Source organism: Staurois parvus, unplaced genomic scaffold, assembly GCF_062004578.1.
Source record: "Staurois parvus isolate SC_StPar_1 unplaced genomic scaffold, SC_StPar_1.0 ptg000315l, whole genome shotgun sequence".
In the NCBI taxonomy this organism is placed as follows: Eukaryota; Metazoa; Chordata; class Amphibia; order Anura; family Ranidae; genus Staurois; species Staurois parvus.
In genome coordinates, this window is record NW_028318111.1 from 4,817,604 (window position 1) to 4,832,918 (window position 15,315).

The 15,315-nt window shown below is 41.9% G+C and overlaps 1 protein-coding gene across 1 annotated transcript in view; it reads right to left on the minus strand.

Annotated features, from left to right (window-relative positions):
- Positions 1-669: 669 nt before the first annotated feature.
- MGAT5 (alpha-1,6-mannosylglycoprotein 6-beta-N-acetylglucosaminyltransferase) overlaps positions 670-15,315 on the minus strand; it is a 183,546-nt gene continuing 168,900 nt past the window's right edge. The window contains exons 15-16 of the mRNA XM_089683607.1: positions 15,110-15,267; positions 670-11,157 (exon numbers count right to left, since the gene is read on the minus strand). Of these exons, the coding sequence (XP_089539733.1) occupies positions 10,959-11,157; positions 15,110-15,267 (357 nt within the window). The 3' untranslated portion in view covers positions 670-10,958. The remainder of the gene's footprint in view (positions 11,158-15,109; positions 15,268-15,315) is intronic.

Genomic DNA, 15,315 nt, shown 5'->3' on the forward strand with positions numbered 1-15,315 from the left:
AACATACAAAAAAAAAAAAAAAAAAGTGTATCAGTTCTCCTCCATGTAGGCGGATTGGAGGTAGATGGGTGTGACCAGTCAGTCCATTCACACCAGGCCACCCATAGAGCACAGCAGGCTTGGTCTGTGTCCGCTCTGCATAAACAGAGTAGTCTCAGACCTGTCATCCACCCACTCTGCTCCAATCAGCAGGGGATCTGTGAGCAGATCCCCAGCTGATCCAAAGGGAGCTCCTTGTGAAAGCAGCCTTACTGAACCACAGCAAAGAAAAATCAGGTCTCCTGTTCTGCCAGACAGGAGTTGCAAGCACTACCTAAATCACAGACCTGGAGGGAAAAAATAAACATCCTTTGGCATAACGTATGTATGTAGATGTGTGCTTGGAGTTCAGATTTAAGTTACAGCAATCACCATTCCAATCCCATCCATGAATAACCCACTTACACCCTTATTGGCATAACTTTGTGCTCTTACCAACCCCCCAAGAAATATGTACACTTACATTATCTGGTTAGCCTAACGAAAGGCCAAGAATGACAGAAGAAGCCGCTCACCTCCAACAACGATTTTCTTGTGGCTTTTGTTGTACCCAGACTGGCTCCCACACCGTATGCCCAGCCAGATATCATTCCACTATTACAGGCAGGAACAGCCAAAGAAGAGAAAATCTCACACCAGAAAAAGGATTTATTGAAAAATAAAGTTTCCCTAGATTTTCTTTTCTACAACAATGAAAAGTGAAAGCTTTATGATCCATGTTAGAGATATAGAGTCGGACATTTACAACCGCTTGGATGTGTACACTTGGGTTTGTACAGCTCGATGTTTTAGCAACAATATACCACTTGTTACAATCTCTACTTTGTGAAAAGCGGGCTGCTGGAACACATGATAAAAGAACATGACAAATCTCCAGAAAAACAGCTATGGAGGGGCACACAGGATAATAATGCACACAGAACAGCTTGGGTGCACATTTTCTTTCAGCTAAGGAGCTCTAAAACAGGTCAGGTCCTCCCGCGACAGACATGGTCTTTTTTTTTCCCTTTACAAATAACTAGTCTTTACTATTCTATCACTATTACCCATCAACTGGATTATACAACTGCAAAACAAAGAGCAACTTCAATACAATATGCAATGAACAGTCTGAACTGAGCGCGCTCTCGTTTTCAGAGACTGCTAGAAGTAAAAGAAATATAAGCTAGAATGGGAAAATTTATTAATCGTTAATATAGGAAAAGTCACTGAAATTCCAAAGTTAAAGCTCCAGGTTGTGATGCTCATCCCTGCTTCATTATTTAGTGGTTTACACAGAACCAATATGTAAGTTAGGAGTTCCACCTTCACTGGCTCCATACTAGATCCCCGTCAATGATTCACCAGATAGCAAACCAAAGTTTGGGGGGGGACAAATTATAATGAATCTGCAAATTATACAAATACCGCTCCCTTTTATTAATGATAATTTGCACACCGTATTGGAATTATTCACAGCAAGTAAGCCTAGGTTCACGTATGTGGTGCAAGAAACGCAGCAATCCCCGTGCATTTCCCACACCGCATTGCAATTGCACTGCCCTTGCCATCTGTTGCAGGTGTCAGTACAAAGTTAACGACACCCCAAACGCAGGTTGCAAACACTGTTTGCCTACACCGGATCACATGTGATACAGTTGCAGTGTGGCTCCAAAAAAGGTGCAAGCATATCTTTGGGGCGATTTGAGCCCATTCAGAGTGAATTGCACAGGAATGCGGTGGGGTTCCTGTGTGATTCACATACGATTCATAGGGGTTTATTTACTAAAGCTGGAGAGTGCAAAATCAGACTCACTTCTGCATAGAAACCAATCAGCTTCCAGGTTTCATTGCCAAAGCTTCATTGAACAAGCTGAGGTTAGAAGCGGATTGGTTTCTATGCAGAAGGGAGTCTGATTTTGGACTCTCCAGCTTTAGTAAATAAACCCCATAGTGTCAATCGGGGCTTAGGACCAAGATACCTACAAAGCCCATAAGAACCACTTAGAGATTTAACTTGATGGGTATTAAGAGACAGTAGCATAGTACATCATAAACCTTGTATTGTTAGAAGGGAAGCCCATGAGTAATTGAAAAAAAGCTTAAAAGATAAGTTCACTTAGTATGTACACAAGCCAAAAAAAATGGGCATTTATTTTTGTTGAGCCTGGAAAGCATTGCACCAGAAATCAGCAGATTGCTGGTGTCATGCAACTGTCATATCTATATGCACATCTGACAGCAACACTCCAACTACCACAGCACTCAGCAGCACCATGGTAGTTCATTGAGAAATAAAAGCAGACAGCCGCAAAGGCTGTCGGGACCTGTAGTTCATTCTCAGAACCCTGTGAATGAATGATGTAGCCACGAGGGTAGAGCTCCTGACGGCCACACTGTTCAAAAAGTTCCAGCTAGTATGGGGAACCTCTCCCCGTACGTCTGTCACAGGGGATGGGCAGGGAAGAAATCAGGAAGCAGCAGGAACATATTACAGGTTCCACCCTAAAAACAGGCGGAACACGTAATGAATTCTCAAAGGTGAACTTATCCTTTAACTTCCGAGTCTAAAGGGCCTTCAAATAAAAGGTTGGTTTGAGGACCCGAGGCAGAGTTCAGGAGATGGGTTGAAGTTTTGGGAGTTTCAGGAGATGAAGTTAGAAGTTGGGCTGAGGAACCTTTCACACTGGTGCACTTTTGCCAAGCTAGAACGTACCTATTCTGCACAATAGAAGCATTAAAATGATTCCCCTTTAAATCCTATGTGATTTATCACGTCGCTGCGCTGCATTTCCACGATTTTGAAAAGTCCTGCATGCTGCATCTTAGGTGAGCTCTTCAAAAGCGCACAAAAAACGCTACTTCCATTGGAAGTCAATAGAAACCCACTAAAAATACACCGGAGTGGGGGTCGCATGACTTTAATTAAAAAAAGATGCTGGTTGTTAAAGAGTGTCATTAACAACTAGCGTGAATTCAACATTCTCCCCCTCCCCTCGCAGTGCCATACAAGCTGTTCCCGGCTGTCCTGCCCAGTTTCCCCAGCTCCTCCCCCCTCAGTGTCCTGTATGATGTCCAATGGACCCAGTCCTGCACAACAGACTGAGCAGACAGGCGCTGGGGGTGACCACCATAGAAGTACAGGGGGCATTGTACATGTATGTAAGGACTGCTTGTTAACCCTTTGAAGACCATAAGATTGCAGAACGCCAAAAGAATCAATTTTTTGTTTTTAAAGTTCGTACACTTCAGTTGCTGTAACTAAGCCATTTCATGAAATAATTGGCAAAAAGCTAGATCCATATAAGAACTAATATTTTACTCAAACCAAAAAAAAAAAAAAAAAAAAGTATTTTAAGTTCTTAATCAGATGATACAGGCAATTAAAAACATGGGACAAATACGTCTCTTGGTCCTCAAAGGGTTAAGGACATCAGCGGGTGGCGGCTATTTAACCAGTGAATAGCAGAGCAGGCACCTGCCAGCTTCCTTGACCACCAGCTATTCATTGCATATACATTTTAATACAACACATTTAAATCACGCAATGCATTTATTTTATAGTGCCTAGTGTGTTTTAAAGCGCAACAGTGTGAGAGGGCCCTGAGCGTTAGGAGCCAACGTTATGAGATGGAGTTAGGTTGAGGCATAAGGTGTGAACTGAGGAATAGGTCTATGGGTTTCGGCTGTTTTAGGTCTAGGGTTAGTAGTTCGGGTAGACTTTGGTAGTTAGAGACTTGGGTTTAAAAAGATAAAAGTTCAGATTTAGGAGAAGGTAAGTAACCTTGGTATCATTGCTTTGCTTTTTCAGGTGCAATTAAGGAGTGCCAACAGACATGCAGAAGGGTCAGGTCAACTATGTATGGACTGCAAGAGTTTACTTACAATTTCTCAGTGACAAAAATGTACCCAAAAATATTGTGCAAAAATCCCAGCACTAAAAAAAACTATTTTCAACAACTGCAGGGGACTGCGGGAGGGTCACCACAAAATATGCTCATGATATAGAATTAACAGGGCCAATCCTACTGTTGAAGTACACAGTACAGCTGCCCCTCTTCTGTACAATGACTGAGAACGTCATACACTGGGTGGTGTGAACATCACTTGCACGGCTTATACTGACACCACCCATTCACCTGCTGTGGCCTTTTAATACATACTTATGTTTCCATGTTACTCCTTTCATTTGAACTCTGGTTTTTCTTGTGGTCAGTAAAGCTTTTCTATCAGAATGTAAGGAAAGGAAACCACTGATGTCAGGGAAATGTCTTTGGTCCATATAGCTAGAAGGGGAAACGGCCACAAGGTAACGCTTACCACCAATCTGTATTCTACTACAGAAGGGAAACTATTATTTCTCTATTGACTTTCACTAGTGTGTATCAGAAAATGCCAAAAGACAATTTTTTTACAGCTGTATCGATATGTGATCAGTTTAATGTAAACCTTATTAGCAAAGGTTAATTAAAAAAAAAAGAAGGTTCATGGGGTGGCCATATAGGTTCATTATTTATGCTGCTGTACTTTCTGCTTTGCACTGCTACATTGTGATTGCTTCACTGCTCCTCTATGGCACATTTAGTCTGTGGGGCTGTAAAGAACCAAAATTATATCCAGTGAATGATCTATGTCATCTAAAATCATTAAATGCCAACTGCATTTGTTTTGTATGGTCAAGCCCATATAAAATCACATGCTGGCTTCCTCTTCCCCGGTTTACACTGTCACACCACATGTAATTCACCGCATTCCTGTGTAAATCACATGCGATTCTGTGCAGTCTGATTTGAGCCCATTCATTTTGAAATCCATGCAGACACCAAAATCCCGCGAGACGGCACCGACCCCCTTTCAGCACCCAGTAGATGATTGACAGTCTCAAGTGTGCATTTTTCCCCTGTGGGGCATGTGCCCTTTCCATCCACTCAGGTCCCAGATTACACTCAGCTCTATGCTGTGCAGTGAGACATCAGATCCCCGCCCCCTGCTTGCCGAGCAAAGATGTATAAATTCTGGACTTTGAATGGGCGTAGAGAAGAGACGGCTGCAGATAAACAAGAACTTATGTAAGAGGATTGGTTTCATCTCTACAATCACCAATGGCTAGTTGCTTTAAAGGAGGGGGGGGGGGGGGGGCAGCAACACAAACTACTGGGGAATGCATTGCTAGTTACACCCATGCACCTGTCTGTTGCATGTATTCCATTGATGAGATTTGACTTCTTGTCTTGATAATTAAAAAGGAATTGAGGGAATGAGAAGAAAAAAAAAAAAAAAAAAAAAAAAGACAGTTTTGATTAATTCCCCTCCATCTTGTTGTCTTGAAAAAGTCAGAAGCTTCGTTGGGTGTGTGTAGAATATATATATATATTTTTATTTTTTTTTTCAATCAATTAAACCCAAAATAGCCTCTGTAGTTGTGCTTTAAATCTGGGAGATATATGAAGTTCACATGTGATCTAAATATCGGATGACCACCTAGAAAGGAAAAATCTATTGAGATTCAGCAGTCATGTCCCTTAACACGTGTCCCAGCAAAGCCCACATCACAAAAAACAACCTTAAAAGTTAAAAGGCACATACTGTATTAAAATTAAATTAAGACAAACATACTGACGTTTTCAAGACAGCACGAAAAAAAAAAAAAACACAAAAAAGGGTAGGAAATTTACATTTTACACCCCCCAAAAAAAAACAAACACACAAACTCACAAAAAGCATCTCTATTTATACATGTGCAAATTAACTTGCATATATGAGAGAATGAGGTCCTCATTGTCTTTAACAGTGTGTATTGTATCTTCAGCTGCAAAAAAAATAAGTTACTTAGGTGGAAACCAAAAGCAGAAAAAAAAAATATGTAAACTGCCAAAACAGGTGATAACAGATTAATATGACAAACAAAAAGTATTGATAAATTAATTTCTATACAATTTTTATCTTATGTAAATTAAATCAGTGCAACAAAATGATAATGTACAAAATGCCCAATTCACTCATTTTTTTTGTTCAATCTTATTATATATATATATTTTTTTTAGGAGATGGCAAAAATAGTAGAACTATCATTGAAATGTGACATGTTTTGCAATTGGAGGAAGGCAGTGTACGTGCTCGGCTGGAGAAATTTTGGAATGTTTTAGGATGCCGATTCATACTGCCAGCAGCAGAGGCAAATGCCAGAGGCGCCAATATGTAATGGAGAGGATGGAAAGAAAGAACAGACGCTGCAAACCCCCCCCCCCCCCCCCCCAAGAAAAAAACTTTGCCCTTCTCCAAAGAAAGCTTAAACGCAACTACCACTTTTACCTGCACTGCCATCATTTGCCTCCCTTTTACCTTTCCCGTGCAAAGTGTGCCCTGAAGAATTTGCCCCATAATCAGGAATCCTCCAACAGGCATAACAAGCTGGCTGAGTAGCTGATGGATTTTGTTTATTTTTATAAGATGCACAAAAGTGACACTACTAAAGGGAATAGGCAGTCCGACTCCCTGGCATAGCCAATACATGATATACTGGTACCGGAAATTCAAATGTAGCATTACAACGCCTAAAGCTAACCATATATGCATCAAAATTCAGCTGGTTCAGCAGGAACCGGACAAATTTCAATCCATGTATGGAGGTTCCCGTTCAAGAGGAGTTGATTTAGTGATCAACCGCTTCCAAAAGGGACGGCCTGTATATTTTCACAGGATCAGCACTAGCAGCCAATCAGCTGCGGAGCTGATCAGTGTATTCTGGTAGCAGAGTCCCCGCTACCAGAATACAAGAGCTGCGCAGCTGATCAGTGTATTCTGGTAGTGGAGTCCCCGCTACTAGAATACAACAGTGCAGTGGGGGGATTCCCCCATCTACCTCGAATGTGTGGATGGAGAAATTGGTTCACGGTTTTTTTTTTCTTGATCAGCTGACTGGCCAATTTATAAAAAAAAAAAAAAAAAAAGGATCTATGGACAGTTTTAGTCTATGCTATTTGTATGGTAATCAAATGCGCAAGCTGCTGTGTATGCAAAAGCCATTTTAAAGTGCACCTTTCACATATAAAAGGTACAGACCTTTTCCTTGTTAAGCAACATGCACATGGATGCATTTGTATGTGCAACATAAAGACACTGCACATTTTTGGTGCCCTGGACATCCTGGAGCTGCACACAGCCACCCATAGAGATACATGAATAAAGGTGTCTGTACACAGCTATGCTAGGTAGCACATGCACACATACGTATGCACCAAATGCAGTTAATGTGCATTACATTTATATTTACAGCGGCCTTCACCCATTCATGTCCATGGGCATCTACAGGACATCCCAGGAAACAGAAATATGCAGCGTCTCTATACTGCAGGGGCAAACGCATCCATGTGCATGAAACATTATAAGGACCGCTAACCCTAAAATCACAGGTACCAATGTTTTTGGATAAATATGTAAAGGTTTCAAGAGATTCTCAGAATGGATGGAGTACAGTCAGGAGTGATACCGGTCACTGGCTTCCTGTTTCCCATTGCCATAGAAGCACTATATCCATTTCCTTACAGTGACAGCTTACAGACTGCCAGCAAAGACACAAACAGCAAATATGCTCATTTCTGCCTCACACAATTGGCAATGCATTCGTGATTCCCCACTAATGATACCTTTTGTTTTGAAGTTTAGCGGCCCTTTAAAGTAGACCTAGACTCAAAAGTAAATAGTCATATTTACAGGATGGATAAAGAGTACCTGAAAAGCTGCAATACTCTTCCCCCCCCCACTTTAAATGTCTCTTTAGGTCTCCTCCTGTATTGATCATTGGCACTCCTTTCACAGTATCTGCCGATCACAGGCTACTTTCACACTGCTCAGTTGCAAAAACACACGTGTTTTAGCTGAGTTTTGCACCTGTAAAAAAAAAAAAAAGGACGTCTCAATGCATCAGAAACGCAACCAAGGTGTGTATTTGATGCTTTTTTTTTTTTACACTGCACCAAAAATGCAGCAAGCAGGACTTTAACAAACGCAACAGACCCTCAACTGATCAGTGTGGAAAGTTCCAGGAGAATTAATGGTCAAGCCTTTTTCCTAATTTTTTTTTTTTTTTTACACAAAAACTGAAGTAAAACAGAGCAGTGTGAAAGCAGTCTGAACCCTGATCTTCCTCTTCAGTAGGGATCACAAGACCGCATAGCTAAGCTGCTGATGACTGATTGGAAGGAGCCTGGAACAGCAGTTTCTCCAAGTCAAGGAAGTATTTCATGATATCTTTTTATCTCTTCCAGCAAGAGTATTAGGCCCCTTTCACATGACCATTCCAATCAGGCTGTCTTCAGGTGGACCTGATCAGAAGGTCCACTGATCTCTATGGACTTGTGTCCGTTTACACCCGCCTACCTCCGATCTGGTCAACTAAAAACAAAATGGAAGAGGATCGGTTTTCTTCCATATAGGTGGATCGAAGGTAGACAGGTGTAAACTGACAGCAAGTCCATATACATCTGGTTGCCAACAGAGCACAGTGGGCTCGGTCTGTGTCCACTCTGCATAAACTTGAGTGGACACGGACCTGTCATCTGCCCACTTTCCTCAACAGGGGATCAGCGGGCAAATCCCCTGCTGAGCTGTTCAGATCTGCCACATTCTATGGCCAAAGGAATGTGGACACCTGACTATCACACCTACACTGTATGGTCAAAAATCAGTGGAAACACTTCCAAACTGAGTTCAGCTGTTTCCAATGAATGGTACTATTAATACGATGGCATAATAAAATATTTTAAATAGTGCATTTCCAAACTTGTGGGGACAATTTGGGGAATGCCCATTTCTGTTCCAGCATGGCTGTATCACTCCCTACAAAACCAGCTCCATAAAGACATGGTTTGAGGAGACTGCTGTGGAGAAACTCAAACAGCAGCCTCACCGAGCCTTGAACTCTACCCTACTGAATGCCTTTGATTTGAATTGAAACGCAGAATGCGAACCAGCTCTCCACAAAAGCCGGCCTTACAAGAGCTTTTTAGATGTCCGTAAATTCTCACAGTCATGCTTCAAAATCCAGTGGAACGTTTTACCAGAGGAGTGAAGACCGTTATAGCCTAAGAGACCAGGCAAGATATCGTATGTACTCTCCAGCGCCTCAGGATATGCACAGCCAAAATGGAAGCCAAGGGTACCAGGACAGCGACAACCAAAGGAAATGCTTCAGGGGTGCAGCCCTCCTCCTACGGGGAAATCAGCCACTGGATAGAGAGAAAACAGGTGGCGCACACACCTAGTGCATTATCCAAGGTTTATTGTAGGAGTGAAAGAATAAAAACATACTCACAGACGAAGCATGTATCTAAAAAGCATAGAAAAATGACAATGGCCACAACGGCAGGCAAGGTGTTCTCACTGTCAGTGCGGTCAAATGGCTGACGCGTTTCGGGGACGATTCCCTTTCCTCAGAGCCTGAGGCATCAACAGCAAGGCTCTTACTTTCCATTCATCATACGTCAGCATCAGAGGTTGGTCATCATTTTTCTATGCTTTTTAGATACATGCTTCGTCTGTATGTTTTTATTATTCTTTCACTCCTACAATAAACCTTGGATAATGCACTAGGTGTGTGCGCCACCTGTTTTCTCTCTATTAAGAGACCAGGCAAATTCATATTGACGCCCATAGTTGAGGAAGAAGATGTCCAAGAAGCTCGATAGATAGATAGATGTCCACACACTTGTCTATAAAGTGCAGCTTTATGTTAATATCTCTGTAGGTTCTCACTTAAAAACAGATGAAAGAAAAATGTTCCTTGAGCCCCCCAGAAAAAAAAAAAATAAATGCTTACCTCCACTCAATACAATGACAGCTATACTCAAGATTCAACTGAATTTCTCTGCGCACATACACACAAACAAAAACATAGAAACAGAGAAAAATGTACACCCTCTTTGTATCATAAATATCTAAATAAAAATATTCCACATGTTAAATATATACAGAACTATTTCACAGACAGCCAATAAAAAAAAAAAAAAAAAAAAAAAAAAAAAAAAAGACGACGTACAAGCTTTATACATATATCTTTAGCTGTCTACTTCTACCGCCTGGGTAAGCTCTGGCTTTGTCTAACTCATTCGCTAGCTAAGACTGTGTGATTATTACACATTTTCCTTGTTTTCATTTGAGTTATATCCAAAAGGGTCCAAGGAAAAACCAAGCTACCACTTGGCAGTGTGGCGATCGGAGAAAGAGGAAATTTCTGTAGAGTGTACGAAGAGTGACTTTATGGTCTGTAAACAGGTTGAGAATCTGGATTTTTTTTCACCCCCCCCAAAACGGAATTTCACACACATGCCAGATTATCGATTCTGTAACGAGACACCGACATTGCTCTACGTCGTCATCAATCAATAGTCTACAGTAGTCATGCGTTATGTTACAGCTAGCGGCCTGCAGGCCTTTGCAGCATGTGGTGATCATCATCTAGTGTGGCGTCATGAATCAGAGCGGACTAACCGCCTTCACACGTTTTGTTGTTTCACACATACTAGCATGGCGTCCTAGCGTTCCTAAATCACCGCACTAGAGAGGATTGCTCAGCCACATCTATGACCAAAACCATATTCACCTTGTGTAAACCATCTATATATTTCCATTAAATAAAATGTCAGCTGCGCTTTTGTTTTTCTTTTTTTTTTCTCTTTAAAGTAGCGCAGAGGTGGAAGGCTTTAGGATTAAAGATGGTTCTTTCCATGGCTTCAGCTCACAAAAATGCTCCTGTGAGAAAGGCATCTGAAGCACTTCCTGGGTCGGACTCCTCGAAAACGGTGTTTGGTGCCCGTTTACGGAACGTGAAACCCTTTATGCTTTCCATAAATACCAATAGGCCAAAAGTGCAAGAGAGTGTTACATGCCTTCGCACCTAGCCACCAGGACATCCCATACGACAGGGAGAGGGTTGGCAGATGCTATAGGCAGTCCTTGCAGAGTGCAACCTGTCCTTTCATGTAGTCCCTGCATGGACAGACCCGCTTGTGGTGGGGGTGGGAACCTGCACAGCTGAATAATAAGAGATCGCCTTGAAAGACGCAATGCTTCTTGTTCTCATCGATGGACGGGACCACAATATCATTTGCGGTGTCAGAGGTCTGGCAGTGAATGTTGAACCTGGGGATGAAATCAATAGGATTATGTCAACATAACAGTGTTCATTACACCCTGTTCCAAATTATTATGCAAATTCTATTTAAGTGCCACAAAGATTAAATATTTTGTTTTTCAGTTTAACTCATGGATGGCATTGTGTGTCAGGGCTCTTTTGATCAGTGAAAACAATCTCGGACACCTGTGATAATTAGATTGGCCGGTGAGCCCAATTTAAGGAAAAACTACTAAAGGAGGGTGTTCCACATTATTAAGCAGATCACCATTTTCAAGCAATATGGGGAAGAAAAAGGATCTCTCTGCTGCTGAAAAGACTGAAATAGTTCAATGCCTTGGACGAGGTATGAAAACATTAGATATTTCACGCAAACTTAGGCGTGATCATCGCACTATTAAGAGATTTGTGGCCGATTCAGAGCACAGACGGGTTCGTGCAGATAAAGGCACATTGAGGAAGATTTCTGCCAGATCCATGCATCGGATCAAGAGAGCAGCTGCTAAAATACCATTACATAGCAGCAAACAGATATTTGAAGCTGAGTCCTCCAGAGTCTTGCAACTGTGCATAAACCTTCTATTCTGCCACCACTAACCAATGCTCACAAGCAGAAACGGCTGCATTGGACAGAAAAATACATGAAGACAAATTTTCAAACAGTCCTGTTCACTGATGAGTGTCGTGCAACCCTGAATGGTCCAGATGGATGGAGTAGTGAATGGTTGGTGGACGGCCACCCTGTTCCAACAAGGCTGCGACGTCAGCAAGGCGGTGGTGGAGTCATGCCCCTTTAGGGTCCCCGAAGGTGTAAAGATGACCTCTGCAAAGTATGTGGAGTTTATGACTGACCACTTTCTTCCCTGGTACAGAAGGAAGAACTATGCTTTCCGTAATAAAATAATCTTCATGCATGACAATGCACCATCTCATGCTGCAAATAATACCTCTGCATCAATGGCTGTTATGGGGATAAAAGGAGAGAAAGTCATGGTATGGCCTCCATCCTCCCCTGACCTCAATCCTATTGAGAACCTTTGGAGCATCCTCAAGCAAAAGATCTATGAGGGTGGGAGGCAGTTTACATCCACACAGCAGCTCTGGGAGGCTATTCTGAGATCTTGCTAAGAAATTCAAGCAGAAACTGTCCAAAAACTCACAAGTTCAATGGATGCAAGACTTGTGAAGCTGCTATCAAATAAGGGGTCCTATGTTACATGTAACGTGACCTGTTAAAATGTTTAAAAAGTTAAAATGTTGTTAAAACTTTGATTGAAATAGCTTTTGATTTCAGTAAATATGCTGCAAACACAACAATGACAATTTTCAGTTCTTTACAACCTATAAAGTGTTTTGAAACTTACTGTGCGTAATAATTTGGAACAGTGCATTGGAAGTGTTTTATGTTTAACAAAAATCCTTTTATCATTAGGAGGTTTGTTCAATAAAATTTGAATTGTAATCTTAATAGTTGATAACATGAGAATTATGTTGACTGTTAGTTACATCAATTATTTAGGTAAATGAGAAAATATCATTTGCATAATAATTTGGAACAGGGTGTACACTTTGGATAATATTAATCACGTGAGCTCCGGAAGACTTTGCCCCCTTCATGACCAGACCATTTCTTGCTGTTCGACACTGCACTACTTTAACTGGTAAATGCGCAGTCATACAATGCTGTATGCAAACCAAATTTATATATTTTTTCACACAAATAAAACTTTCTTTTGATGGTATTTGATCACCTGTGGATGTTTTATTTTTTTTGTGATATAAATGCACAAAGACCAACATAACAAAAAAAAAAACAAACCCCCCCCCCCCCCCAATATTTTTTACTTTCTGCTATAAAAAAAAAAAAAAAAAAAAATCTAATTTTGGCCAAAATGTATTCTGCTACGTCTTTGTAAAAAAAAAAAAAATCCCAATAAGTGTATATTGATTGCTTTGCGTGAAAATTATAGTGTCTACAAACTATGGTATTTACCAACATAGGGCTCTCTTCTGTCATTGCCTCAGCGGGTCCAGACCATAAATCATTGGCCGGGACCCGCTGATCGGCTTGTGCTGCAACAAATGACAGAACAGTCTTTTGGGTCAGCACGTGCAGGCACAACCGGACCCAGAAGAAAGCCACAACGTACAGGTACGTCATGGTGTCTGTACAAGCCGACCTGCTGCAGTAAATGTACTGTGGTGGGTCAGCAAGTGGTTAAAGTTTTCAGAGGGGGGAATCACCAGCAGAGTAATTTGTATTTGATAATGAAAGTCTAGACCTGAATAATACTTAGGAACATTTATATAAAAAAATGAGTCTCTAAACTGTGCATGTTTTTATTTTCTAATAAATATCAGTAATAGTCCCTGAGAGAAACACTGTGGCTGCCATGGCAGGCTCTCTTAAAATGGTAGATTGTCACATCCTGAATCCTCACCTAGAGCAGAATGACATACTTGAACTGCTACTTCCTGGGAGGTTTACACCACATATCCCAGATGGCAGCGTGCTGGAAAGCTGCCATAGTCCATGGCTAATCTGCACATTCATGGAAGGGAACCGGCGCATCTGCAGACTTTCTGTGGGCCTCCGCCAGGGCTGTGATCCCCGACAGAAACCCATGCTGTGGTTGCGAATGCACCGAATGTCCCTTCGATATGGCAATGCTGGGAGGAGCAGAGCAAGGGGATTTAAACTGTAAAAAAAACCCCTCAAGATTCCATGACTTTGTATGTGTACTTTTTTATATTTTCATAAAGGGACAAATTATAGGGATTTTAAATTTTATTAAGGATAGCTATATGGGGAGTTCATCTTAGTCATTGATCCAAGACCAGTATGCAGATGAGAAAAGTCATGATAAAGTCAGAAGTCTTTATTCGCCTACTAATCTTTGGTCAGACACTCAAAAGAATGGAAGCAAGAGGCTCGGCATGACAGCCTTCATCGATATCTCATGGAAGGATCCAGTCACCTCTCATATCAAGTAGTAAAATTACAAGTATGCAAGGATAGCTACAGATGCAGGAAAGACCAGGGACAGTGGGCCTGTCAGGAATGGACTTGCCAGTAATGGTGGGACTCACCTGCCTTGTGGGCTGCAGTACCAGGGCTGGCCAGCGGGTGCTCTCAGCAATCAGAGACTCAACCCTGCAGTCAGCCAAAACACCTGAGGCCGATTACAGGTGTATTTAAGGGATGGCCAGACCTGCAGTCTGGGCCTTGGTGTGTGTTTTTCTATGGGCCCCTGTATCTAGTTACCTGCATCCCTGTTCCTGTCTGACTGATTCGTTGCCGACCCTGCCTGATCCGGACCTCTGCTGACTTCTCCTGGTTGATCCCTGGCTTGTGACCCCGACCATTCTCTGCCTGACCCCCTGTACCTACCTGCCCATTAGTTGCTGTACCCGGCTCGTGACCTGACTACTCTCTGCCTGCTCCTCCTGTTCCTACCTGCCCGATTGTTATTGACCCAGGCCTGCCTGACTACGCTTGCATTGTATGTATTGTTATCTGTGGGTGGTTTGGTTTGGTTCGTTTGCACTGTGTTATGTTTTAGTATTGCACTGCGTTTATGTATTGTTAGTATTAATAAATTATATCATTTATAACATATCTGAAGCCTGCGTTTCCCTGCATCAGTTCACATACCTCTAGTCATACCGTGGAACCCCGACAGGGCCATGGTGCCAGAAGGAGAAACTGCTAGAATACTCCCAAGCCGTAGTGGCAGGCACTGGATGAGCTCTACGCTCTCTATATTACACAGGATACATATGCATTTCTGATAAAATATAAATATTTATGACCGTTAAAAAGTATGTAAAGAGCCCACCCTGTGGTGGATGTATTCTCTCTGCTGGGGAGATAGCTGCCTTAGAGCTGGAGAGCTATAAATCCCAGCATGCCCTGTCAGATTGTCAGTTACCCCACATATACACTCTGGCTGTACATACTTGGCCAAGTCTTTGTCTTTGTTAAGATGCTGGAAGTACGACGGTTCACAGATGAGCTGATTCTCCTGGCAGACTTGCTTACATGACTTTCCAGTTTCTGAAAGTTTCACTTGAAGGGCGCTTAATGGAGGCCACATGACTTGTCCATGACAGAAATCCTAAAAGAGAAACAGCTTAGTGACTCGAAAAAATACAGTAAGAAAATG